Source organism: Colletes latitarsis, chromosome 14 (genome assembly GCF_051014445.1).
Source record: "Colletes latitarsis isolate SP2378_abdomen chromosome 14, iyColLati1, whole genome shotgun sequence".
Taxonomy (NCBI): domain Eukaryota; kingdom Metazoa; phylum Arthropoda; class Insecta; order Hymenoptera; family Colletidae; genus Colletes; species Colletes latitarsis.
The window spans coordinates 25,151,602-25,176,540 of NC_135147.1; the positions used below are offsets into that span (position 1 = coordinate 25,151,602).

General features: G+C 35.2%; 5 protein-coding genes across 5 annotated transcripts; 1 reads left to right on the plus strand and 4 right to left on the minus strand.

Moving 5' to 3' along the window:
• The first annotated feature begins 9,065 nt into the window (after positions 1 to 9,065).
• LOC143349990 (serine/threonine-protein kinase VRK1) lies at positions 9,066 to 11,832 on the plus strand. Its single transcript, XM_076781707.1, has 7 exons — positions 9,066 to 9,430; positions 9,580 to 9,632; positions 9,712 to 9,781; positions 9,864 to 10,060; positions 10,197 to 10,410; positions 10,488 to 11,167; positions 11,281 to 11,832. The coding sequence occupies exons 1-7, from the start codon at positions 9,274 to 9,276 to the stop codon at positions 11,398 to 11,400; spliced, it is 1,491 nt and encodes a 496-aa protein (XP_076637822.1). The 5' UTR covers positions 9,066 to 9,273; the 3' UTR covers positions 11,401 to 11,832.
• On the minus strand, positions 11,693 to 16,217 carry Clbn (Nuclear export mediator factor NEMF homolog Clbn). Its single transcript, XM_076781706.1, has 10 exons — positions 16,068 to 16,217; positions 15,742 to 15,913; positions 15,437 to 15,639; positions 13,905 to 14,983; positions 13,658 to 13,838; positions 13,280 to 13,581; positions 13,062 to 13,203; positions 12,694 to 12,988; positions 12,306 to 12,568; positions 11,693 to 12,175 (listed from the first exon to the last, which is right to left on the minus strand). The coding sequence occupies exons 1-10, from the start codon at positions 16,121 to 16,123 to the stop codon at positions 11,977 to 11,979; spliced, it is 2,892 nt and encodes a 963-aa protein (XP_076637821.1). The 5' UTR covers positions 16,124 to 16,217; the 3' UTR covers positions 11,693 to 11,976.
• Positions 16,218 to 16,860: 643 nt separating this feature from the next.
• Rps16 (ribosomal protein S16) lies at positions 16,861 to 18,241 on the minus strand. The gene is made up of 5 exons (XM_076781263.1): positions 18,185 to 18,241; positions 18,047 to 18,091; positions 17,837 to 17,968; positions 17,447 to 17,561; positions 16,861 to 17,065 (listed from the first exon to the last, which is right to left on the minus strand). The coding sequence occupies exons 1-5, from the start codon at positions 18,191 to 18,193 to the stop codon at positions 16,920 to 16,922; spliced, it is 447 nt and encodes a 148-aa protein (XP_076637378.1). The 5' UTR covers positions 18,194 to 18,241; the 3' UTR covers positions 16,861 to 16,919.
• A 752-nt stretch (positions 18,242 to 18,993) lies between these two features.
• Positions 18,994 to 20,673, minus strand: LOC143349786 (chitinase-3-like protein 1). Its single transcript, XM_076781313.1, has 4 exons — positions 20,610 to 20,673; positions 19,875 to 20,542; positions 19,490 to 19,782; positions 18,994 to 19,417 (listed from the first exon to the last, which is right to left on the minus strand). Exons 1-4 carry the CDS (start codon positions 20,671 to 20,673, stop codon positions 18,994 to 18,996), a joined length of 1,449 nt encoding a protein of 482 aa, XP_076637428.1.
• A 507-nt stretch (positions 20,674 to 21,180) lies between these two features.
• Positions 21,181 to 23,538, minus strand: LOC143349839 (chitinase-3-like protein 1). The gene is made up of 4 exons (XM_076781408.1): positions 23,475 to 23,538; positions 22,488 to 23,155; positions 22,069 to 22,361; positions 21,181 to 21,996 (listed from the first exon to the last, which is right to left on the minus strand). Exons 1-4 carry the CDS (start codon positions 23,536 to 23,538, stop codon positions 21,573 to 21,575), a joined length of 1,449 nt encoding a protein of 482 aa, XP_076637523.1. The 3' UTR covers positions 21,181 to 21,572.
• Between the last annotated feature and the right edge of the window lie 1,401 nt (positions 23,539 to 24,939).

Sequence of the window (24,939 nt, forward strand, 5' to 3'; positions counted from 1 at the left end):
ACCCTTCCTTTGGCGAGGAATCCTAACTATCTTCGTCTAGAGAAACTAGCAATAAAGGAAGAATTCTCGGAAGAACTGGTCGAAAAAACAGACCAAAAACTAACAAAATACATGCGTGACAATTCACCACATGCTTCCTAAAAACGAAATAGAAATGTGCAACTGCACGAACAAACTCTAACTAATGCAGAGATAAGAAATCTAACAGAATGTTGATACATGCGTGACAATTCACCACATGTTTTCTAAAAACGAAATAGGAAAGTGCAACTGCACGAACGAACTCTGACTGATACAGAGGTAAGAAATCTAACAGAATGTTGATACATGCGTGACAATTCACCACATGTTTTCTAAAAACGAAATAGGAAAGTGCAACTGCACTTATGAACCCTGAGACTTGTAGAGTACCATGTTTGTATCTTGATGGTGCCTAACAAGACACTGAAGAACCATCTGCAACTGCACCTATAAACCTTATTTACTAAAATACTTATATGTAACTTAATATTAATCATGATACGACGCTGTTATTACAATAAGTTACAATAAATGTCCGCTCGCAGATCTTATAATCTAAGTACGCATCACTTCCATGTTTTATACTTATACTCTAACGCAATCTGCAGCAATAATCTTCCTGATGATGTCTTTGTCAATTTCACGATGCTTTTCTAAAACATAACTCAATAAGTACAAAGAAATATGAAGAGATATTTTCTTCTTGAAGTCTCTATTGATCCCACGATGTTTTCCTGAAACATAAATTCAGACAATCAATAAAATTGTATAAATAGATATTTCCCTAAAAGCGACTGAGAAGAAAGCGATTCGAATCCACGTGCCAATTCCAACTTCGTTCTTCTATACTCTGTAAAAAGAACTTATTCAAAGGATTAGTAGCTGAAATGAAAATGTATTAGTGCACACAAAAAAAAAATAATTACATATTGTCGATATAAGATCATTGATCATAGAAAAATTAACATGAAATTAATATTTAAATTAGACTTCCCGCGCGTAAAAATTCATAGTACAAAATTTAGAAATATACACATTAAATATTAAGAAAAATTAAATTCATATCAGTGTTAAGATGGATTTTATAGAACAAAATTTTCAAAACGTACGAATTGCAATAATTATATTTTATTGCATTCAGAATTAAGTTAGGTTCGTACAAAAATGCAACAACGAACGCAAATATCGATTCTACGCGGTAATTAACTCTCAATATGAAATGTAGAATTGTAATTTGCATACACTTTTCAAGCAAGCATTTTATTTTTCATCAATTAAAAGAATTATCGCGAATAAACTTTAATCCGTGCAAAGAATTCGGAATATTTATAAAAAAATCCACTATTTATAAATAAATATTGCAGCCGGATAAGTTACTATACCCCGTAAAAATGAACAACTCTAATAATGAATAATTGCTGATATATCGGAATCGTAAATTTAATCTATGATCAATTTTTAAATATATCATAAATCTGTGCTAGAAATGTATGAACACATAAAAATTACAAATTTTTACACGTTACGAAAAATGAAACAATTTAATCTATAAACAACAGTACTTTTGAGCAGTATTTCTATTGACAAATATACATATAAAAAAAAAAAATTGTCCACTCAAAAATTCAGAAAACAACCCGTGAGTGGCTTTGATTCGCAACGCTAATTTATGAAATAGAAAAGACTACGCGTGTGGTGCTTGTTATACGTAAAATAAACCACAGTGGGTTGTTTTATTAATTATATCGCGTGCACCTATATTCAATAATACGCAACACTAATTTAGATAATAACGTTGAGCCTTCTGAGGCTTTGTAGAACAGCAGCTTCTTCGTGATGATCTTGAAGCAATGGCCAGCGTCAAGTTTTGGGCAGTGAATCGCAACTCTAATAAAAACGCGATAAATCAAGATCGCAACGCTAATTTATAATAGAAAAATTCCAAACGCGATTTGTAAGAATAAAAGCAACCGCGAATGGTGATTATTCGCAACACTACCCTGAAAAGCAAACGCGAAAAATAGTAACTCGCGACACTAAGAGCAAACCGATCAGTGCATTCGCAACACTATTCTTAAATAACAGTAAAAGCAATCGCGTATTGAATTCGCAACGCTAACCTGAAAAGAAAACGCGAAAAATAGGAATTCGAAACTCTACAAACAAACGCGATTATTGTGTATTCGCAACTCTATCTTTAATAGAAATATATTTATGTCTCGCAACTCTAATAAAAATCGCGTTTCACCCAAAACTGCTGGATCTGGTGTTGGTGTCTTCCGTGTAGATGGAAATACACATGCAAAAAATAGACTATCTACTGCAAACTACTATTAACTACAGTGGCACGTGTGAGGAAGAAGTTAGATGTTTTAAATATCGCAACACTACGGGGAAAGCAACGCGATAAATCAACAATCGCAACGCTAATTTATAATAGAAAAATTCCAAACGCAATTTGTAACAATAAAAAGCAATCGCGAATGGTAATTATTCGCAACGCTACCCTGAAAAGCAAACGCGAAAAATGGTAATTCGCAACTCTAATAGCAATCGCGTTTATCAATAATTCGAAACGCTATTTTTAAAGCAAACTCCCGGTTCCTAAGTTTGCATAAAAGAAACGCGAGTCGTGTTTAGAAGCAACGCTAATATTTCAACGCGATAAATATTTATTCGCAACTCTACGAGCAAACGCGAATATTGTTTATCATTCGCAACTCTAACTTTAATCAGGGGCTAATTGTACATGTACATACACATGTACTGGCCACAAACTAACTACTTCTAATACTACAATTGGGGAAGAATTTTGACATTGAAAGAATCGCAACGCTAAGTAAAACATCGCACGATGAATCAGTATCGCAACGCTAATTTATAATATGAGAACTGCAAACGCGGTTGATGTCCATTATATGTGCAAAAGAGTAAAAGAGCAACGCGAATCGTGATTGTTCGCAACGCTACCCTGAAAAAACAATCGCGAAAAATAGTAATTCGCAACTCTACGTGCAATCGCGTTTATCAATAATTCGCAACGCTATTTTTAAGCAAACATTCAGTACCTAAGTTTGCGGAAAAGCAATCGCGAATCGTGTCAAGTCGCAACGCTACCCTGAAAAGGCAACGCGAAAAATAACAGTTCGCAACTCTAAGAACAAACGCGATTATTGCATATTCGCAACTCTATATCATAACCGCGAGTTGCCCTGATGGCTGGCATGTATGGTGCAATCATGTACCAGGTACATGCATACGTGAGCCAGCCAACAGAATACAGGGGAGGGATGGCTGGCATGTATGGTGCAATCATGTACAAAGTACATGCATACGTGAGCCAGCCAGAAAAATAAACTAACTACGACTACAGACGAGTTAAGTGACAAAGTGTAATAGGAATGACTTTCCATCCTCATCCAGAGATGAAGATGAAAAGCCATTTGTTGTAGCCCCTTCTTGTGACAGTTTGTCAGGGCCTCTTCAGCTCATATAGAGCCTTTTCTTTCTTCGGCGGTCCTGCCGAAGTCTGAAACTTACTTAAGATCGGGCTCGAGATTTTGTGCAATACGTAGTCTTCCAACAATGTACGAATTGTTGAAAGAGCATACGTGGTGGATCTCGAGGGGAACGAGCGTTTCGAAAAGGACCTAACCACGACCGCGAGCGCGAGAGAGCGACTTTAAGAGTCGCGCGATTCGAGGAGTGGAAAATAAAGCTAAAACAAACAGCATGCACCGTTTGAATCAGCAAGATTTCTACTCTCGAAATCGTAACTACAGGAACAGGACTGCCACGCGAAAACGCGCCTGCCCGAATTACTAATGTGGACAGTCCTGCCCTGACCCTACCTACTTAAATCTAGCACACACACCAGAGAAAGTTACCTACCTACCTAACCCTATATTTAAAAAATTGCAAAACTCAGTCTCTCAAACATACACTCCACGGTTCTCATTCTCAATGTCCGGGCGCGACCTAAACTAGAGAGGACTCCCCGGGGTTCCTCCGACACCCGGACATAACACTTCAATCACACTCTAATTGTGTACGTACCAGTTTTTGGAGTGGACTGACAAAAGCTAGTGTCCATTGCGTATTTCTATTATTTGTGTAAAACATTTTAATATATCTAATATAGTCTTTACTAATATATACTCTATATAAGATTGAAAAACTAATTCATTATGCATTTTATAATATTATTTGAAGTGTATGCAATATGAACAATTGCCAAGTAAATAATAAGTTTAATATTATTATTATGATTGTTAGGAATGTAATGTTAAAAAATTCTGTATCTAAATTGTAATAAACATTTGAAACGATGCACTTCCACAACCTAACCACAACACACATATGTGGACAGTACATCGTGCACGATACACTAGCATTGTCAGTCGCACAGGTGAATTATTATAAATGTTACAAACTAAACCATCGTGCCCCGTTGCCTTCGCTCGTGCAAATAACACCTGGGCATGTGCATGAACTTAGGCAACGAACACGGAAAAGTATCCTGAAAATCCTGACTAGACAAAGTGGTTATTAATAATTAATTAAACGGTATCTATTCTCAGTTAAAATGACTCGACTTGTTATATGTAATATATCAACAACAGAGTACGTTAATATTGAAAAATATTATTATTCAAGAAAAATTTATGATTGAAATTTAATTGTTCAAAATGAAAGACTTTAATTATAATTTCATGATAAAATAATTTACTTTGCAAATTGAAATAAATCTATTAAATTATTATTCAAAATATTGAATTATCCTTGGTCGATTCTGTCGTCAAAGTAAATTTTTTAAAACATGAAAGTAATATGCTTGTTCCTTTGAGTTGAAAATCGACCAGTCGCGAAACGCCTTCTTGCACGTGGAACACATCATATATGAAACGAGTATTTAATCATTATATTAATGTTGTAAGATATTCTACTCAATCATATGATTAATATAATGTTTTCACATTATATTAATTTATATTCTACTCAATTATATAATTCATATAAAGTTAATAAAAATATTTCATGTATCTTATAAAAATTGTTAATCATATTGTGTAATGTTTATTGGTAAAATTAAAAAACGCGAGTGCAAGAAGACTCTAGCCTGCACTAAAAAAATATAACAATTAATGCTCACGGGTATTTTTCATACCCGCGGTCACTTAACTCGTCAAAAATACCAAGTATACAACTGGTCACCCGTGTTGGTTCGGATCTTTCATCCTACAACATGATTGGGGACCAGAGGAAAACAAATAACATGCAACTCGCCAATGATGATCTTGTACCTCTGGAATGACTGCATGATGATGATGCTGCTGCCCAGTGGAAGTCATCAAAGCCCTCTGCATGGTCCTGCTATAAAGAGTAAGAAAGCAATTATAATCTATTGTCAAAATTATAGAGATTTCTAATTAAAAATTTCAAAGTATAAATTTATACTTACGTTGTTCGCTCGTGGTCCATCGCCCGATACCCCCCTGGGTACAGCTGCTGGTTTTCAAGATCACGTTCAGAGACTGAAATAAAACTGTAAGAAAACAATTAGAATCTATTGTTAAAACTGTAGAAATTTTTAATTAAAAGTTTCAAAGTATAAATTTATACTTACATTGTTTACTCGTGGAGCATCGCCCAATAATCCTCTTCAGTGATGCACTGACTCTAATTCCGGTAACGGGGAGTTTAAATTTTAAATTGAAAAAATAATTAATTTGACTAGAAAGTATTAAATTAGATTAACCGCGACCGAAGATTCAAATCGGCGAACAAATGACTCTAATCTCGCGATTGAGAAAATAAAGAGAGCCACGATGCTCTGGAAATAATTTTAAACTGCGTGACAAACACTGATTCTATTATCGCGTTTGCCTAACATGTAAACGACTCAGGGTCACATTACCCTGAAAAACGAACTGTTGCTACGCACAAACACTGAAGCTACCGGCCGCATTGCGCGCGGCCAACAAATTTCCTGGAAAAAGAAGGCCTGAAAAGAAAAGGACAGGAAAGAAGAAACACGACGAGCACACCTGTGCTTTTCCTACATGGTTTCTCTTTTCTTTCAATGTTCGTCAACAGAAACACTGCTTTACTTAGAACTGCTGTAACCGTGAAAGGTTAATGCCACGAAGGCGAAATATTCTCGATGTGATTTTCAACGATGAAATATTATTCACGAAAATAATTGCTTTACAGTAATTATTCGATTTATAAATATTATATCGCCAACTTTCACAATTAGAGTTATAGGAATGATTATATTTATTTTATCGAATGTTCGAATATATCGTAATTTTTATAAATATTCCGAAATTTGCAAAAATTAAAGTTCATTTATTATTTATGCTTCAATAGCATAATCCAACTACGTAGCTTCTATGTTTTCTTAAACTTGCATCAAAAATGTATAGAAATTACAATTACAATTCATAAATAATTAATTTAATAAATAATACTCGCGGCCAGAATACAATTAAATATAAATCATTCCAATTTGCTCTTAACCGTTAGCCATTCGTAAGTATCACACAATCGAAAATACTTTGATACATATCGAAAAAAGTAAAAAGTTCATTATCCATTTTCATGATTCATCTTAACACGAATCGATTATAAAATTATGTATCAATAAATAACTTAATAAATAGACAAAAATATATAAATATTAATATGATGTTAATTTTTGTTATAATAGGTTAAACGTTACCAAATACCCTTTGAAAGTCGAGTTATCTGCCATCTACCATGGTGTCGTTTACGCGCCAATATTATAGGTTGAACGTTCAAATATTCTCTTCAAAAGTCGAGTTGTCTGCCATCTATGGTGTCGTTTGCGCGCCAATATCCCATGGCGTCATATTCCAATCAGAGACTGCTGCAGAAATAGAATACAAATTAAAGTCAAATGTATTGCAGAAAACATATCTAATCGTAATTAAACAATAATTCATGTACAAGACACGTAATTTCGTTTAGGGAGATACAACGAATCGACGCTGGTTAGATATCGAAGAAAACGCGCGAGACCCGATTCAGTTTTCGCACAATTCCGACTCAATTTATGGTAGAAACGTATTAATATTGCACGAAAGTACCGTTAGAGAGTAAACGAATGTAGTAATAATGATGAAATATCAACAGATTAGAAATACGTACCTCGACGACGATTGAACATGTCTGAACATGTCTCGACACGTCTTACTGCGCCAATTTTTATAACAGGAATGGCGCCCCCTCGCTGTACCCAGCATCACTTGCGAATTAGCTCGGAGGCGGGGGAGGGGGGGGGCCTCCGATGTTTCCCGAAGCTTCTATTTCGAAAAGGAATCCTTTGATTTCGAATTCCAATCAGCAACTGTAACAAAACCAAATAGAAATGCATTAAAGTACATGAACGATTAATATGATTAAGTAATGATTAAATCCTGACCGTATTACAAGAGATCGTAATTAAATTCAAAGAGAAATGTTAACAATTAACACCGGTCGAATGTCAGAGAAGAAGTACGAAACCTATTTAATATTTGTTACGATGTCGATTGAATTTATAATCAATGTTATGCGAAAGTATCGATAGAAAGTAAACGCGAGTAGTATTAATGAGGAAATACCAGAAGGTTAGAAATACGCACATCGTTAATCGCGAAATGCCGGCGCGTCTTGATACGTCTTACTACGCCAACTTTCAAACAACAAATGGCGTCCTCTCGCTGTACCCAGTAACGCTCGCGAATTGGGGAGAGGGGAGCGGAAGGCTCCGATGTCTCCCGAAGCTTGCTTTCGAAACTTCGTTTATTCGCCGAACGAAAGATGCTTAGGTAGAAACCGCGGATATAAACAAAAATTAAATATAATAAGATCCTTGAATTTGTTAACATTATTCACTTCGACAATCACATGTAATTATAATTCACAAAGTTACATTTTTTACGCATAGAGTGCACACTTGACGACGAATATTTCTATTCGATTATCGATTGTAGAATTTCCGTTCTAACAAATTTTATTCTTTTTCTTTCTGGAATTGTAAAATGATTGTCCAGAGGTCAGCTTAAATCAGAAACTGATCTAAAAATGATCTTTCTTTTGCCAGAGTATTTAATAATTATCAAGAAATAATATGATACGTATTTTATTACCATTTATTTGTTGTAATGATAATCGATTATCGAGTTAAAGTATCGTGGATCTGTCGACACTTCACGTTTCATAGCACTCACCGTATTTAGATTACACGTTTACAAGAAATATATCTTTTCTACACAATAATTTAATCACTAATTAAATACTGTTTACAGCACCGATTCAATAAGAGTTTATTCTAACGAACCAAAATACTAACCACGTAAAGAATCAGTAGTTTTGCAACGCACTCTGTGTTTAAAGACAATAACTCTGTAAATCATATTTAACCCGATCATCGACGTCGGTAACGTCAGCAAATTCACGAATTTTGCTTCTGACAAAAGTTTTGATAAAAAATTATTTACGCATTGTACGTTCGTATGGCCCTAAAGTCAAAATACTTTTACATTACTCAAAACAATTATAACATTTGATATATCGAGGTCTGATCCTCGAAATTGGGATCTGAAATAGCAAATGCGAAAAGTTCTCATCGCTTGCGACTCTAAATAGAACTATACAATTAATGCAAATTATTTCCAACTTTAACTGAACAAAGAAACGCGAATAATTCTTTGCAACTTAGATATATTTATACACAACTACAGTCTACTTGCCCATCATACTAATTCGACGGCCTTATAGTTGGTCTTTGGTGACTTTCCCCCTATGTAGCACGAATTAAATTATCTGGTATAATATTTGCTTGCATAAAGCAATTTAAATGAAACACATTTAACGACGAGAAAACATTCTAACGACCATTAGAAAGAACAATATTTTTAAATTCATTGTACACATTCTTAATAGACGATTTCATCGTAACGTATTCCCGTTCATAGGAATTTTCATGGTACTCCAAGACAACACTGGAGATATTCAGTTCCCGCTTTTAAATTTATTTCATGTTCACAGCGGCTAAGCAGCTGTACACAAGAAATCGTTATTCGGATTGAACAACGTTATAAAGTGTTCCTTTAAATACTACTTGTCACAACGTAATCATATCATATTTTAGAAGTCGTAAACGTTCTTCGTTCTTTGTCGTGATTTCAGAAACGTTAAACGTTTTTGTACACGTTACAAAGAACAGATTTTCGTAACCTTATAATGTCTAACAAACCAGTGAAAAAAGCACCTAAAAAGAAGGCATTATACAAACTACCGGATCCGATATCAGCCGGTGAAATATTAACAGATATAACGAAAAAACAGTGGATTCTCGGAAAATCTATCGGTGTCGGTGGTTTTGGTGAAATTTATTCTGGTAGGTACTCATTTTCGCATTGTTGTCTCGTTTTAATTACAATCGTAATCTATGCAATAAACAGAGCTACGTTTTCTGTATATTTATATTTATAAATGACTTAACATCTTACGCAATATACACAAACCGTCTAATTATAATAATTGCAGCTGCTCCATACAATGGGAAAGTTCCAAAAAATTATCCCAATGTAATCAAAATCGTGAGTATCAATTAGTCGTCTATTTATGCTTAGTTGGTTATCCAACATAACATATATTTTGCAAATTAAATTGTTCCAGGAACCACATGAAAATGGGCCATTATTTGTAGAAATGCATTTTTATATGAGAAATGCCAAACCGGATGAAAGTGAGTTAAACTTTAATAAAGTTATATTTAAATGGTATATATATGCACATCCAGTTGTTTAATTATTAATTATTTATTTCAGTCGATAGTTGGCGAAAAAAAAAGAAACTTTCTATGCTTGGGATGCCTCAATACATCGGATCTGGAAGTCATGAATATAAGAATATAAAATACCGATTTGTTGTAATGGATCGGTATGGTACAGACTTATGGAAACTATTTGAAGAAAATAATAGACGATTTCCGGAACATACAGTATACAAAATAGCTTTACAAATAGTAAGATCTCATAGAAAAATTTTTTTTTTGATCATTAGATTTATACAATATTTCACTGGTACTTGATATAGATGAACAAAATATTTACGATTATTTTCAAAATGAAGAATTCAAATTATATCTGCATACATTTTAGATACATGTATTAGAATACATCCATTTTAAGACATACGTACATGCAGATATAAAAGGAGCAAATTTGTTGTTAGATTTAAAATCTCAAGATAAAGTTTATTTAGTAGATTTTGGTTTGGCTTCCCATTACACGACAAAAGACGAATATAAACGCGATCCAAAAAAAGCACATGATGGAACTATTGCGTATACTAGTAGAGATGCTCACATGGGAGGTAAAAATAAAAAACGTCTACGAAATTTGTGAACGTATATTTCTTGTTTCTTGATATTGTATTTTTTAAATTCTCAGTACCAACAATGCGCGGTGATTTCGAAATTCTGGGTTATAATATGATTCAATGGTTATGTGGTTCACTTTTATGGGAAACAGATTTATTAGACCCAGTTGTAGTACAAAAACAAAAGGAAAAAGCATTTGATAATATTCCGGAGTTCTTACGTGACTCTTTTCATGGAACAGTTCCAAATCCTATACTTAAATATATGACTCAATTAGCAAGTATGAAATTCAATGAAACACCGAATTACGAAAAATTCAGAAAGATACTAACAGATGGATTGAAAGAATTGTCGCATAAACCAGATGGGAAATTAGAATTTAAAACTAACGTTACTAATAATACGCCAAAAATTATAAAGATCACCCCGCAAAAAACGAAAAAAATAGTTGACAAAAATAGAAAAAGTCCACGTTTAATGTCGATAAAAAATTCAAGTCCTGCAGTGAGTCTTGATGATAGTAATGTAGGCATTATAATGAATAAAAAACGCGGTAATTTAAAAGACATAAAACAAGCATTGAACAACATCGAATCCGATGAAGAATACGACATAACGATAGTTAAAAAAACAAAGAAATCTGTTAATTCTGTACGTATAAATAAATCTCGAGAAGAAAAGGCTCAAGTTAAAAATAAAAAAAGACTTGTAAATTATTATGATGAATCGAATTCAGAATCTGAACCAGAGGTAATGCATGAAATCTTTTTTTTTTCACTTAGTACTCGAACTAATATGTAATTACAGTAAAGTTATACTTTACTATTATTAAGCTATCGTATATCTATATTTCATTGTTGCAGATTATATCAAAGGGATCACGGTCACGACCTGCTCGGAAGGCAACTTCGAATAGTATAAAAACACCAGAAACATTGAGTATCCGTAAAGCTAGTTCTGACGAAGACATGTTTGATGCATAATTATTATAAGTATTAACCATGTCTTAATGCATTGACACGCATTAAGAGTAATCTTAATTTAGTAGAACTTTTGTACATTGCTGTATTTTTATTGAAATTTATAAAGGCAATGTTTGTTAATATGTAAATTGCGCAAAAGAACTACTATTTGCAAGTGCGTGTTACCTTTCACGTAATTTATATTGAGAAAAATAAATATATTTTGATACGCCCTCGAGTTAAAAAATTGTACAAAATATATAAAGTTAGCAACAAGTTTATGTGAATACGAACATAAAAAATACGCTATGAATTATTTGGTGATAAAAATTCGTATTTTACTTAAACAATCTATTCTTGAAAATATTTTTATCGGTCTATCAATTCTGTACAAGCACATTATTATATATACATACAAATACATAGACATTTACTAACAATGTTTAAAAATTATATAGATCTTATAATATTTTCATGTATACCTCGCGCACTCCTTGGCAAAGACAATAATTTATCCATAATATAAATCGGATTGAAATCTTCTCTATATACATTCTGTGTTGAAATATTGTTAAATATTATACATACTAGAAATACTTACTTCTTCAGTTTTTGTATTTGCGGAGCGCTTATTTTAACTTTTCCAGGAATATTCCTAGCTATTGTTTCACCTTTAACAGCTTTCAACAAGTCCTTTTCTCGCGAAGTAGTTTCTTTATCTTTCATAAATACCGCTAAGGCAGTTTTCGCTGCCTTACCTCTCTTACACATTCCCGGTGTTAATTTTACCTTGAATCTGAAAAACAATACGTTACATAAAGAAAAAGAAATTACAAATTTTTAATACAAGCTGTCCCATTTTATTCACGTCGCTATTAAAATGGAACACTGTATAAAAGCGATACGAGGTGAACATTTCGATTTACTTGTAATTTAATATTGCATTATACGGTGCCACTACTGGTACGGCGAACAACAATTCGTCTTCTGTGACAGGTTTTCCTGTTAACTGATTTAGCATGTCTACTTCCGGTCCCGGACCCGTGTCTTCCTCGTCAATATTGTCCACAGTTTGAGTATTTTGCGGTCGAGTTGGTTTCGTTATATTCTTTTTCTTTCCTTGTTGTTTTGGCCCTGATGGATCTCTATTTTTACTTTTTCGTTTATCTTCTTTCGCAACACCTGCTGACTGAATAGTGTTACAAAATTAATAACAAATAAAAACCTTTCTCCAAATTTTACCACCAAGTACAATTGTACTATAATGTGTATGTTTGTAATAATATCAATATTATCAAGATGAACTATTCTTACTTGAAGAATCTGCATAGATAGTCTTCTGTCTTCCTCATCTTGGTCTTTATATTTTTCTTTCATTTTCTTCAATTTTCCCTTCTGTCCCCGTTTTAATACTGCTTGACCATTTTTTTTAGTTTCTACCTCAATCTTTTCACTTTCTTTTTTATAAGGTTCTTTCTGCGTATTTTTCGAACTTTTTTCCTTTGCTACAGTTTTTAATATTACCGGTTTATCGTCACCCAAATATATTACATTTTCTTCGTCTTTTTGCAACATCGTTGACTGACTATTATCGACAAGTAGTTTCATTCTATGCACGAACATAATTACGCGTGAGATATAATTTTCAATAATAAGAAGCAAATCTATATCCTGTAACTTACTTTGGACCAGACACATCGATCTTAATTTGCGTATCGGGAAATTGAGATGTGTTATCGTCTTTGTCGTTAGCATCTTCGATTAAGTCTTCTTTGGATTCTTCTTCAACAGGATCTAAATAATCCGTTTTCTCTGGCTGTTCGTCTATTTAATTTATAATCCGAATTAGTTGTGGTCAATTTATTACTTATTTTATATATTTTTACGTTCGACATTTCACCTTCTTCAGAATCCTCTATTAATTCGATTTCTCGATCTTCTTCGATTATCGATTCTACGTGTTCACTTTCGTCGTCTACAACTCGAACCCTCCTCTCGTCTTTGTGCCTTTCAATCGAACTTTCTTCCAAGCGAAATAGGAATCCTAATCCCATAATTAATTGACACGGTGGTAGATAATTCTTTTTCCCGCGAATCATGAACGATCCAGTAGTAAGATATTCGCCAGTTGGAGCAGTTTTCGACACCTGATCATTATTTACCCACCACGCTCCTGTAACCACCTTAGCTTCCCACGCAATACTAATAAGGTAATTGTTAATTATCATATCTTTATAATAAAAAAATATACGTGAATAAGGTACAATCGCTGGCCTACCTATAGGCAACAGCCATTGTGCCTGCTTCAGCTAAAGTTTTTGGAGGCACAGGATTGCCACCCGGATTTTTAATAACTATCGAACTAGCACCAGTTAAATCAGCATGAACATATACATCTCCAGATTTAAGACACCTTTTTACAATAAATTCGTTCTGCTGTTGGTCTTTTCCACCAATTACTAACAAATCATAAAATTATTAATATAACAATAATCAGAATATTAATACGTTACTATAATAGCTACCTAGATAATTTTCGGAGCTAATAAACCAATAAAATTTTTCGAACCAATAGATTTTCCTCAATTTGTTAATAGTATGAATGGCTTGCACTTCTTTTAACGCTTGCTTTGTCTTTTTCTCTGCAGACTTTAAGGCTTTATCTTGAGACTCTAATGTTTTCTGCTGCTTTTTAGCCGCCGATCTCTTTTGATCGTAATACATTCTAGCATTTCCGAAAGCCGTGTGGGCTAAATCGATATCGATTAACATCGGTTTCAATTCCGATTCCTCGTCGCTGTCCACGTAAGGATCGTGTAACAATAACGAAACGTGATTTGTTTCCAATTTTAACTGCTTAATTGCAGATGCAACAGGATCTCCCCTACTATCTGCTTCTTTTAATAGAACTTTTATATCCGGCCAAGACATTTGATTCGCAAGAGCACTTTGTATAGCTAATATAGCATTATCCACTAATCCTTGATTTCTGGATATTAATTCTGCTTTCTGTTTATCTAACTCTTGAGTTTTCTCCAATGTCATTAGTCTCTGATCGTGATCTTTTTTTACATTTTGCAATTTCTTGACGGCTTCGCGTTCCTGTTGCAACACTTTTAAATCTAACTTCTGGCCTTCCATGGTGGAAAAATATTCATCCACAGCAGCGTCAAAAGAAGTAAATTCTTTATAAGGACAGTTTTTCTGTTGTTCGAATAAAAACGGATGAAATTCGATATTGGTATATATAATTTCATCTTTGCCATCTGGAGTCGGTTTTATTTCCTTCTTTTGTATAATATATCCCGGAGAAACATTTCTTTTCGCAGAATCTATCATTTCATTCGCGTATTCTAATGCTAAAGTTAACTTTGGCATGTCTTCTACAACATTAAAATCTTTCCCAATCTTACAATTGGGAGGAAAACCATATTTTAATAAAACGTGAGTGATTACACTAGAACCAAATTCTAAAAGTGGATTTAGGACATTTTTAAGATTCTCTCCTTCTTTAGCCTTCTCAAGACGTTGCTGAATTTCTTCCATAGGCGGTGTTGTGTTTTTATGAGCACGATCTGTAGGATATTGATCCTCAATACCAAACCTAATCATGACATATTTTTTTTTAACATTCTTTTACATTTATATAATATACAGGGTGTTCAGCCACCCATGGGAAAAATTTTAATGGGAGATTCTAAAGGCCAAAATAAGACGAAAATCAAGAATATCAATTTGTTGATGGTGGCTTTGTTAAAAAGTTATAGAAACATTTCCGGCCACACAGTATATTTTCGGTGAAGAATTTTTTTCTCGAAAGTGCGTAAGATTTCGAGGGTATGTCTATTCACCAAAAATGATTGTAATTGACCCCTACAACCGAAAATAATTTTTCCGTGAATGATTTGAAATTTTTTAATTTAATTTTTTAATAACTTTTTAACGAAGCCTCAATCAACAAATTAATATTCTTGATTTTCGTCTTATTTTGGCCTCTAGAATCTCCTATTAAAATTTTTATAATTTTATCATGTTGATAATTGATTTTTTTTCTTACTTAATTTTATCTCCCTCTGTATAAGGTCTCAAAATGTTTAAAATAGTCATTTTGTAATCTGTAAGAACTATATTACCACGATCATATAACTCTAGAATTATATGATAAGCTGCCTCTTCACTTCCAAATTTTAAATCTATTATTCGATCTACACCTATTTGACTAAGACTTTCGAGTCGTTTATTCTTGAGATGTTTACGCATCTATGAAAATTAAGGAATTACAATAAATAAATACATTCGAAACGAATAATTCTTTAACTTAATATCTCTGTAGAAAATAATTAAAATATTAATACTACGTACCTTCATAGAAAATCCTGATGGTGCTACATTTTTTGGCCATTCAAATGCTGTTGTGTGAATTCTATAACCAGATTCTAGTAATAGAATACATTTTTCTTCGTTTCGTTGAAAACGTATAAGATAAGTACGGTGATTAATGTCGTATATTTGATTAACACGCATACCAATGAGCCTAAAAATCAAGATGAATTGTACGTACGAATGCATTCTTATTGTATTTATCAACACACAAATCTTTCAAATAGTTTAAACGAAACGTATTGTATTTACATCTTTAACCATAACCTCTGTAATGAAAAAAAATTATGCTTTTGTGATTTACTTACTTTTGAAGCTCACTTATAGAGCAGACAATATCGTAAGAATTAAATCGGTTCTTCATGTTTACGTATATGCTATTTCTTATACTTGAAAAATAAGTTGCAATGTTATAATCTTGACGTGTGTAACTACGCTCGATTCAACGAGAACTGGCAGAAAATATAAACAGAGAGCAGCCCCTGAGAAGGGCCCTCGCATGATGCATTAAATTCAATCAAGATGATTTAATCGCAAATTACAAATTATATTGCAGCTTTGTTGGTCAAATTATCGAACACAAATTTTGGCAATTGGACCATTATATTGTCATTAACTGAATCATTTATAATTAATTTAAACTCTGATAGTTCAAACACAGAATCAACATAAGTTGTTGATAGTAATAAATAGATAAATTAAACGTTGAAATATAGTTTTTCATACTTTAATTTGAATTATCATCATATAATAATATCACATTAATATTGAGGATGATTATATTTTGTTCAAAAAATTAGCTTCTTTCCCCATCATTTAGGGATCTCGCTATTACGGCCCTGGTGCACGTTTGGTGCATGCGGCGAAGCGCAATTGTCAATCGCATGACATGCCAACACGAATATTAAATTTAATGAAATTAATTTCAAATATTGTACACGAATATAGAGCATTAGATCATTGACATTTTCATAACAATAAACTGTAATTAAGTTAGCACATTTGATATAAAATAAAAGATTATTATTTTCTTGCTACCACCAATAGCAAATGGTGCAATGGTGCAAAGGTATAAGTTAGAAAATGACACTGGAACAATAATCGGTTTTAAAAATTTTTATTCAGCATATGAATAAAATGTAAGGTGAAATTTGTAAATATTAACGATAAGATTTTTGGTATCTGGCCCTGGCACCTGGACCACCAAATTTTTTTGGCTCGCACCGCCTCGGGTCAGCAACTAGGAGGGTACGATCATATTGAATAAGGATATCTTTTACTTCCTTTTTACTTGCTTCATCAACATCTGGGAAAAGATATTCTAAATGTTATATATGTTTTGCATACATTAATATTTTCAGTATCACTGTTACATGTTTATACAGTAGTGCCCACTTAAGTGTTCGCGTTCGGGACGGGCCTCGATCACTTAAGTGGGCATGGTCATTTCTCAGAATTCAATGGAAATAAGGAAAGATGATAAGTGCGAGTGAGATACAATAGTTGACACCCGAAACCATATACTTACATATATACAATGTATTGATAACGACCGGCGTCAAGTTACGCTCGACACGCTCGATGTTCAAAGCCGCTTAACTTCCAAGAATTGGTGGGGATAACCGCGAACATTTCAGTGGGCACTACTGTATTTTGCAGACAATATAAATCTTTCCTTTATACTTACACTTCTGATAGTATGCAACAAGAGCTTTGGAAATAGCTTGACGGATAGCATAAATTTGTGCTACATGACCACCTCCATTTACTCTTACTCTAATGTCAACGCCGGAGAACTTTTCCTATGATAAAAAACATAATAAGTTGTATATCACCGTTTCAAATAGACATATCCTTCATCTAGAGAACATGTAATTTATCTTCTCAGTGTCCTTGTCTATAATCACAAATAGTCATGTTCGGAATAAGAGAACATCATGGATTCTTGTCAAGAAGTTTACAAATTATTTTTCTTTAATCAGATGTTACGTATAAAATCTTGCTGCACGAGTTCACAGCACCAGTAAAGCGTGACTTTTCTAGTTTCGTGACAGTTATCGCGTTAACGAGTACTCACTTTGCCAAGTAATAAAATCGGCTCCTGCAATTTGTATTGCAATACACGAGGCTCCACTAATTCCAGTGGCCGTCCATTAACACGAAGATTTCCACGTCCTCGTTTGCAATATGCGACCGCGGTTGCGCTTTTCTGTAAATAGAAACGTGCATAATTATGTAGAAACACGCGCAAACATAACCTCGCTTATTTGTTGGCGGTTCCACTTACTTTGCGCCCGAACACTTGCACGGACTGGATCGGTTCCTTCTGTTTCTGTAAAGAAAATCACGCGTTAGCTTCAAAACATACATTTACTTTTTTATAAAGTCGGATAAACTTGAACAATCAGCGGCATGAAAAATTCACCTTCTGCATTTTGGAAAGCACGTCGTGGAAAGGAAGTGGAACAAAGACGCCATGATGTTTTCGTCAGTAGTACTACGGTAATCATATACAAAACAATTTCCGTTTATCAGCGCAAAATATAAAATTAGTCACGCCAGCCATATTCGGAAAAAAGTTTATATAAATCAGTTATACACGTATTCAATGGCTTTTTAATTTGTACTATTGATGTACCTTAAAAACAGAAAAAATACGTCACATATTTCTTAGTAATTGTGTGATGCAGACTGTATAACCTGTACACGGGTTGTATCACAAAATTGTTTATTTATATTAGTTTTTTCTAAGAAAAAATTACGAAAAATTAATATGATTTTAAGATGTTCATCGTGGTGTATCTCCGTAATTTGCCGCGTAAAAGAATCGTTATTCATTTTATAGACATTGGCGCGATCAGACCTGTTGAAAGTTTTGCGAATATAACGAGGTATGTACTCTTCATCCGTTGACATTTAATCACTATTCTTATTCTTGTTCACATTTTACAAGTGCCTTCATTTAATGTTAGCATTTAATGATTTGCTTTAAATTTTTATTTCATTTTTGTTACGGTCGAATGCAAATAACATGTTGTTGGCGCCCAAACGACGCCATGACACATGACGATCAATTCAAACGAATTGCAAATGGCGTATTGGCAAAATCTAATTTATTATAGCAAGTAACATACATACATTTTAAAAGAAACAACAAGAAATGAAAAGAAGTGTCTCATTAATATCATTTATTATAATGCTTGTTTAAACATTGTTAAATTAGTAAATATTAATTTAACAGCCCGGAACGTCGTCTTTGTAGTTGCAGCTATCAATGGACATATCAAAAGCAAGTCCTTCGGGGCAATGAAACGTGAATACCCGATATTGTTCACCGATCACGTTCTGACAATAGTAGAACGTTGAACAGTCTTGCGGATTGAGAACGTATCCCTCGTGTGTACAGATAGAGTCTGATTTTGTAAGCGACTGTGTTGTACTAGCTGGCGTTGAAGTTGCCTGGGTCAGTACTGAAGTTGCATGCGCCGGTAAATTAGATTTAAGAGCTGGTACATTGTCTCTCAAAACGCTGTTCAAAGCAGTCAAAAGAGGATACTTCGAACCACAAGTACCACGGAAATCATCGGTATCGACGCTCCACAGCATAGCGCCGCCAAGACCCATAGAGTTGATATATTTGCCCTTCTCTAGAAGAGACCTGAAAATGAACACGAATGCACAAGTTCCTACGTTGCTCCCTCCTCTTGAAGATAAGAAGTAAAACACTCACGTAACATCATCGTATCCAACCCATTGATTGCCCTTGAAAGCGTAAGGCACGCGTTGATCTGGCTCACGGACAACGGTCCAGTCACCCTCGCGTAAATTCATGCAAATTTCGTTGTACCCTAACATACCCTCCTCCGTCGTATAAGGACCAGCAGTTCCAGGACCACTGGCTGGAGCACCTACTCCGTTATCATTAGCATTTGCTAGTGTAAAAGATCTACCATATGAGGGAACACCAAGCATGAGCTTCTCAGCTGGTGCACCATTCCGCAGCCAATAAGTAACCGATGCATTCTGAAAATTAAGGATATCGACGCGTGTACGTTCCGCAATGCCTCGTGCAACGTATGCAGGATCATTTCGTGTACCAATAATCATATACATACGACGTTGAGTTTAGCTTGGGAACCAGATTCTTTGGGCGAAGCGTACAAAGGAGCGTTGATGCCCACATTTCTGTTCCAGGAACCGTTAAAATCGTACGCCATAAGATTGATGAGATCAACGTGTTTCGATATTTCTGGGATGATGTAGGATTGAGAGGCAGACCCCTCGGCAGCAGCCACGGCCACGCTGAGGATGTAACCGTACTTGTTGAACTCCTGTTTGAGATCCTTCAACAGAGTCACGAAGTTTCCCCTATCGGATGGTTGACCGCCGCGTTGATTGGGATATTCCCAGTCGACGTCGAAGCCATCGAAGTCGTACTTTTTCAAGAAGTTCACCACATTCTGGACGAATCTAGCACGCAGAGTAGGATCACTGGCGACCTGAGAGTACTTGGAGGATCCCTCGTTCCAACCACCGATAGCGATCATCGCCTTGGTGCTTGGACTCGAGTGACGGAGCTCGGTGAATTTTCCGTAACCGTTTTTACCGCCACTGTCTGACAAGTCAGCCCATGGATCCAGAATTCTGACATCACCGTTGGTGGTGATACCAGCGAAAGTGTAGATCATGTGGGTACATAAACGCGGGTCGATGTCGGAGACCTGGAAGTTGCCCAGTCCATGACGGTAGACCGCCCAGCTACCAAAGTAACAGACGATCTTTCCTAGAGAGAAGGATCATTAGATATTATTGATGATATAAGCTGGTAAGGGGCACAATTTGATAGTTACTGTCGGCCGCAAGACTGATAGCAACGAACGCCAGGAAAGTAGCCAAATATACTGCTTTAAACATCTGAAAACGAATAATTCCTATAATGTAACAGAGAATATTAACATCATTTCTAAAGAGTGTCTACGTAAACACATGCGTAAGAAATCATCGTATAACGTGTTTAAAAAATTGCTATAATTCTCTAACAACGTGAGGGATCAGAACCGCGTACAACGATAAAGGAATTCCACTTGCACAAGGAGATTCTCATTTGTGTAAACACTTCGATAAAAATATATTCATTTTTACGGAATAGTTTTTTGAGGAATTGGTCGAATTGTTTCATTTTTAAACGACCTATCGTCACATTTTGTACGAGTTATAAGCCTCGTATAACGCGATTTGTTATACCACGTAATATACCCCCAATATTATATGGAGGTGTACTGTATTTATTTACTGCAATTATTTTTTTTCCTTAGCAATGAACAACATATTTCTATAAGCTTATTCTACGGAATGTGAATTTCTTACCATAGCGATCAAGCTTCAATCTCTTCAAATTCTTTCTGACACTGTAACAATAATAGTTCATTCGTCTTACTTATATTCTCCTTATCTTTACTTATTTGCATTCGAATGTATCACCAAATTAAATGAATAATTTGTACGGACATATGTGGTAACATTAAATATTTATTTAGTATTAAACCGGTAACAACTACACAAGCCATACCAATTCTATGTCTCACAACTCTCAACGAACACTTGTACTTTTAATTAGGTCACAATTTACGTAATTTTAAGCAGCGTTTAAGCACCTACTAATTTTGTGCAAACTATATATAGTTACGCGTTAGACATTTTGAAAACATTTACGAAGATTTGTTGACAAGGTACATGACCTTGTATTAAAAATTACAAATCTTTTTACGTTCTATATGCAATAATTATAAACAGTTTAGATTATGTATTAAATTTCAGCAGCCCGAAACTTTGTTTTTGTAGTTGCAAGCAATGATCGATGGATCGAAAACAAGTCCAGCGGGACAATGGAAAGTGGAAACCAGATATTTATCGTCCACTTTCTGACAATAATGGAACGTTGAGCAGTCCTGCGGATTACGAACGTATCCTTCTTGTACGCAGACGGAATCTGATGGTGGAGCTGGCTCTGTAGATGCTGAAGTTGATCCTGTTGATCCTGTCGATCCTGTTGATCCTGTTGGTTCTGAAGGATTGGGATCGGGAACTACTGCATTGCCTCTCAAAACACTGTTCAAAGCAGTCAGAAGTGGATACTTCGAACCACAAGTACCACGGAAATCGTCGGTTTCAACGCTCCACATCATAGCACCGCCAAGACCCATAGAGTTTATATATTTGGCCTTCTCTAGAATAGACCTGAAAATGAACAAGAATGCAAAAGTTTCTATGTTGCTCCCTCTTCTTGAAGATATGAAGTAAAACACTCACGTGACATCATCGTATCCAACCCATTGATTGCCCTTGAAAGCGTAAGGCACGCGTTGATCTGGCTCACGGACAACGGTCCAACCACCCCCGCGTAAATTCACGCAAATTTCGTTGTACCCTAACGAACCCTGCTCCCTCGTGTAAGGGCCAGCAATTCCAGGACCAGTGGCTAGAGCACCTATTCCATTATCATTAGCATTTGCTAGAGTAAAAGATCTACCATATGAGGGAACACCAAGCATGAGCTTCTCAGCTGGTGCGCCTTCAGATAGCCAATAACGTACCGCTGCATCCTGAAATAAAAATGTTTTTCATCAAGCCTTTACCGTACAATGCCGAAGCTAAACTTGTCACGAAGCCTCATACAATTAAAATCGACACATTATTATGAACATATTTGAAGAGACGCTTATACGTACTACGTTGAGTTTACGTAGGCCTGGAGATTCTTTGGTGGAAGCGTACAGAGGAGCGTTGATGCCCACGGATTTGTTCCAGGAACCGTTGAAGTCGTACGCCATAAGACTGATGAAATCAACGTATTTCGATATCTCTGGGATGATGTAGGATTGGGAGGCAGACCCTTCGGCAGCAGCCGCAGCCACGCCGAGGATGTAACCGTACTTGTCGAACTCCCGTCTAAGATCCCTCAACAGAGCCACGAAGTTTTCCTTATCGGATGGATAACCGCCGCGTTGATTGGGATATTCCCAGTCGACGTCGAAGCCATCGAAGTCGTACTTTTTCAAGAACTTCACCACATTCTGGACGAATCTACCACGCAGAGTAGAATCGCTGGCGACCTGAGAGTACTTGGAGGATCCCTCGTTCCAACCACCGATAGCGATCATCGCCTTGGTGCCTGCACTCAAGTGACGGAGCTCGGTGAACTTTCCATAACCATTTTTACCGCCACCGTCTGGCAAGTCGGCCCATGGATCCAGAATTTTAACATCACCGTTGGTGGTGATGCCGGTGAAGGTATAGATTATGTGTGTACATAAACGCGGATCGATATCGGAGACCTGGAAGTTGCCCAGTCCAGGACGGTAGACCGACCAGCTACCGAAGTAACAGACGATCTTTTCTGGATAACGAAAATAAATTATTGTATATTGCAAAGCCGGTTCTAATCTTGGTAGCACTCCAGTTCAATGGGACTAATTATCAGTTTATATGGAAAATTACAACCAGAGACGATGTTGTTGTAAGCATCTTGTAAGTTTTTTAAATCGCCGTTCATCTCTCAAGTTGAAGTGTCCCTAAGTTTACCGTACTTATTGATTAGATAAACCGAATATCTATTGTGATCAGAGGGATTGATTTGGGATTACTTGCTTGCAAAGATTATCTGTGCCGATTAAATGTTTTAGTTCCACTACTATCAGTGATAATACGATACTTACTATCAGCCTGAACGCCTGCAGTCGCAAATGCCATTAAAGCGATTAAAATTGAGGCTTTAAACATCTGAAAACGTATAATTTTTATAGCGTATTAGAGATGTTAAAATTTTAGCGATTTAACTTGACTATTGAAACATCGAATAACTTAGCGTATATTATATTATGCATACAGCACCACGAACAAAGCTTAATATTTTTATAAAACATTTCGTCTTCGTTTTTGGTCCTGTTCGACGAACAAATATTTCAAATAATAATTATAAATATCAGAATAGTTTGCTGCATCGCAAGTTTCGTTCCGTAACAATCGACTAATGTTTACATATTACCTTGGTCTTGATGTTCTTGTTCTTGAAGTTCTCGCGACTTGGCAATGTACCGCGAACCGATGGCGTTTGATTTGAACCGAAATTTGTCGTGGCCTTTTATTAAAAATCGATTTTTATCAATTATATGCGTATAGGTAAAATATGTTATCGGCCTTACAAGTTTGACTCATACGGATGAAATACTTCTGCGAAGTGTTTAATACGCTTCTCGTTTGTTACAGATGTGCTCGACAGCCTCGACATTGCGTGTTACAATTTTGCAAGAAGGTGCGGTAGAAGCAAAGGTAAGTCAAATAAGATTTACGATATCACGATTAATATTAGCCGATATATAATATCTAATACGAAACTAACTGTGCGACGTCGAACGAAGAATATTCGAGCACACTACGATAAGAACTTACTCCAAACGTCTAACGTCTAAAATCACACTTTGAATCTCTGTTATTCCAAGGTTGCGCGATACCAATTTTATTGGATTCTTCAACGACGGAATGACAGATTTGTTCTCTCGGTAGTAGCGCGTTATCCTAGAGGTAAAAATATCATCTGTCTAGGACTGTAATAAAAATAATGAATAAAGAAGGTCTTAAGAAGTACCAATGAATCAAAATATATCTTAATTATATTATTATTATTGTATTTTATACTTGTCATTAAAGAATCATTTTTTTAATGATATCTTCTCGTAATCATATATCATTTTGACAGAACTTTTTAAAAATTTATTTTTTATCTTGCCATCTAAACTCGTACGATTAATTTGTTTATATTTCTACTCACCATTTCCACGAAACTAACGTGTTCCAAGATTGCAGGCGACTTTGTGTCTTGTAAGTGCACTGATTATCTCAAACTCGTTTATTAAATACAGTAGATAGTGACACAGAAGAACACACCTTCGCAAACCTCTTTGTTAACGCTGTGTGCGAAAACTGAGTTTTCCAATTGCAAACAATACCCCCTTATCGCGACGCTTTCACCCTTCTTTATGTACGTTATCGGGTGATTCAAAAATTTATCATTCGACATAACGTTGACGTTGATAAAAGACTTATCATCATTTCGTATTGATTGATTACGAATTCGACCGTGCGATAAAGTTAAATCGTACAATCGAGTTAGCTACTCAGATT

What these genes read in the sequence shown, in the direction of transcription:
- LOC143349990 (XM_076781707.1), top strand. Translation starts at nt 9,274, where the DNA reads ATGTCTAACAAACCAGTGAAAAAAGCACCTAAAAAGAAGGCATTATAC. An exon ending in TTTTGGTGAAATTTATTCTG is followed by an intron (nt 9,431 to 9,579) that starts GTAGGTACTCAT and finishes TAATAATTGCAG; the next exon opens with CTGCTCCATACAATGGGAAA. An exon ending in ACAAAATAGCTTTACAAATA is followed by an intron (nt 10,061 to 10,196) that starts GTAAGATCTCAT and finishes CATACATTTTAG; the next exon opens with ATACATGTATTAGAATACAT.
- Clbn (XM_076781706.1), bottom strand. Translation starts at nt 16,123, where the DNA reads ATGAAGAACCGATTTAATTCTTACGATATTGTCTGCTCTATAAGTGAG. An exon ending in CATCAGGATTTTCTATGAAG is followed by an intron (nt 15,640 to 15,741) that starts GTACGTAGTATT and finishes TAATTTTCATAG; the next exon opens with ATGCGTAAACATCTCAAGAA. An exon ending in TAGCTCCGAAAATTATCTAG is followed by an intron (nt 13,839 to 13,904) that starts GTAGCTATTATA and finishes ATGATTTGTTAG; the next exon opens with TAATTGGTGGAAAAGACCAA.
- Rps16 (XM_076781263.1), bottom strand. An exon ending in TGCAAGTGTTCGGGCGCAAA is followed by an intron (nt 17,969 to 18,046) that starts GTAAGTGGAACC and finishes TTCTATTTACAG; the next exon opens with AAAAGCGCAACCGCGGTCGC. An exon ending in CGATTTTATTACTTGGCAAA is followed by an intron (nt 17,562 to 17,836) that starts GTGAGTACTCGT and finishes TTTTTATCATAG; the next exon opens with GAAAAGTTCTCCGGCGTTGA.
- LOC143349786 (XM_076781313.1), bottom strand. Translation starts at nt 20,673, where the DNA reads ATGTTTAAAGCAGTATATTTGGCTACTTTCCTGGCGTTCGTTGCTATC. An exon ending in CCCAAGCTAAACTCAACGTC is followed by an intron (nt 19,783 to 19,874) that starts GTATGTATATGA and finishes CTTAATTTTCAG; the next exon opens with AATGCATCGGTTACTTATTG. An exon ending in GTTGGATACGATGATGTTAC is followed by an intron (nt 19,418 to 19,489) that starts GTGAGTGTTTTA and finishes GTTCATTTTCAG; the next exon opens with GTCTCTTCTAGAGAAGGGCA.
- LOC143349839 (XM_076781408.1), bottom strand. Translation starts at nt 23,538, where the DNA reads ATGTTTAAAGCCTCAATTTTAATCGCTTTAATGGCATTTGCGACTGCA. An exon ending in TGCAGGCGTTCAGGCTGATA is followed by an intron (nt 23,156 to 23,474) that starts GTAAGTATCGTA and finishes TTCGTTATCCAG; the next exon opens with AAAAGATCGTCTGTTACTTC. An exon ending in GCCTACGTAAACTCAACGTA is followed by an intron (nt 22,362 to 22,487) that starts GTACGTATAAGC and finishes TTTTTATTTCAG; the next exon opens with GATGCAGCGGTACGTTATTG.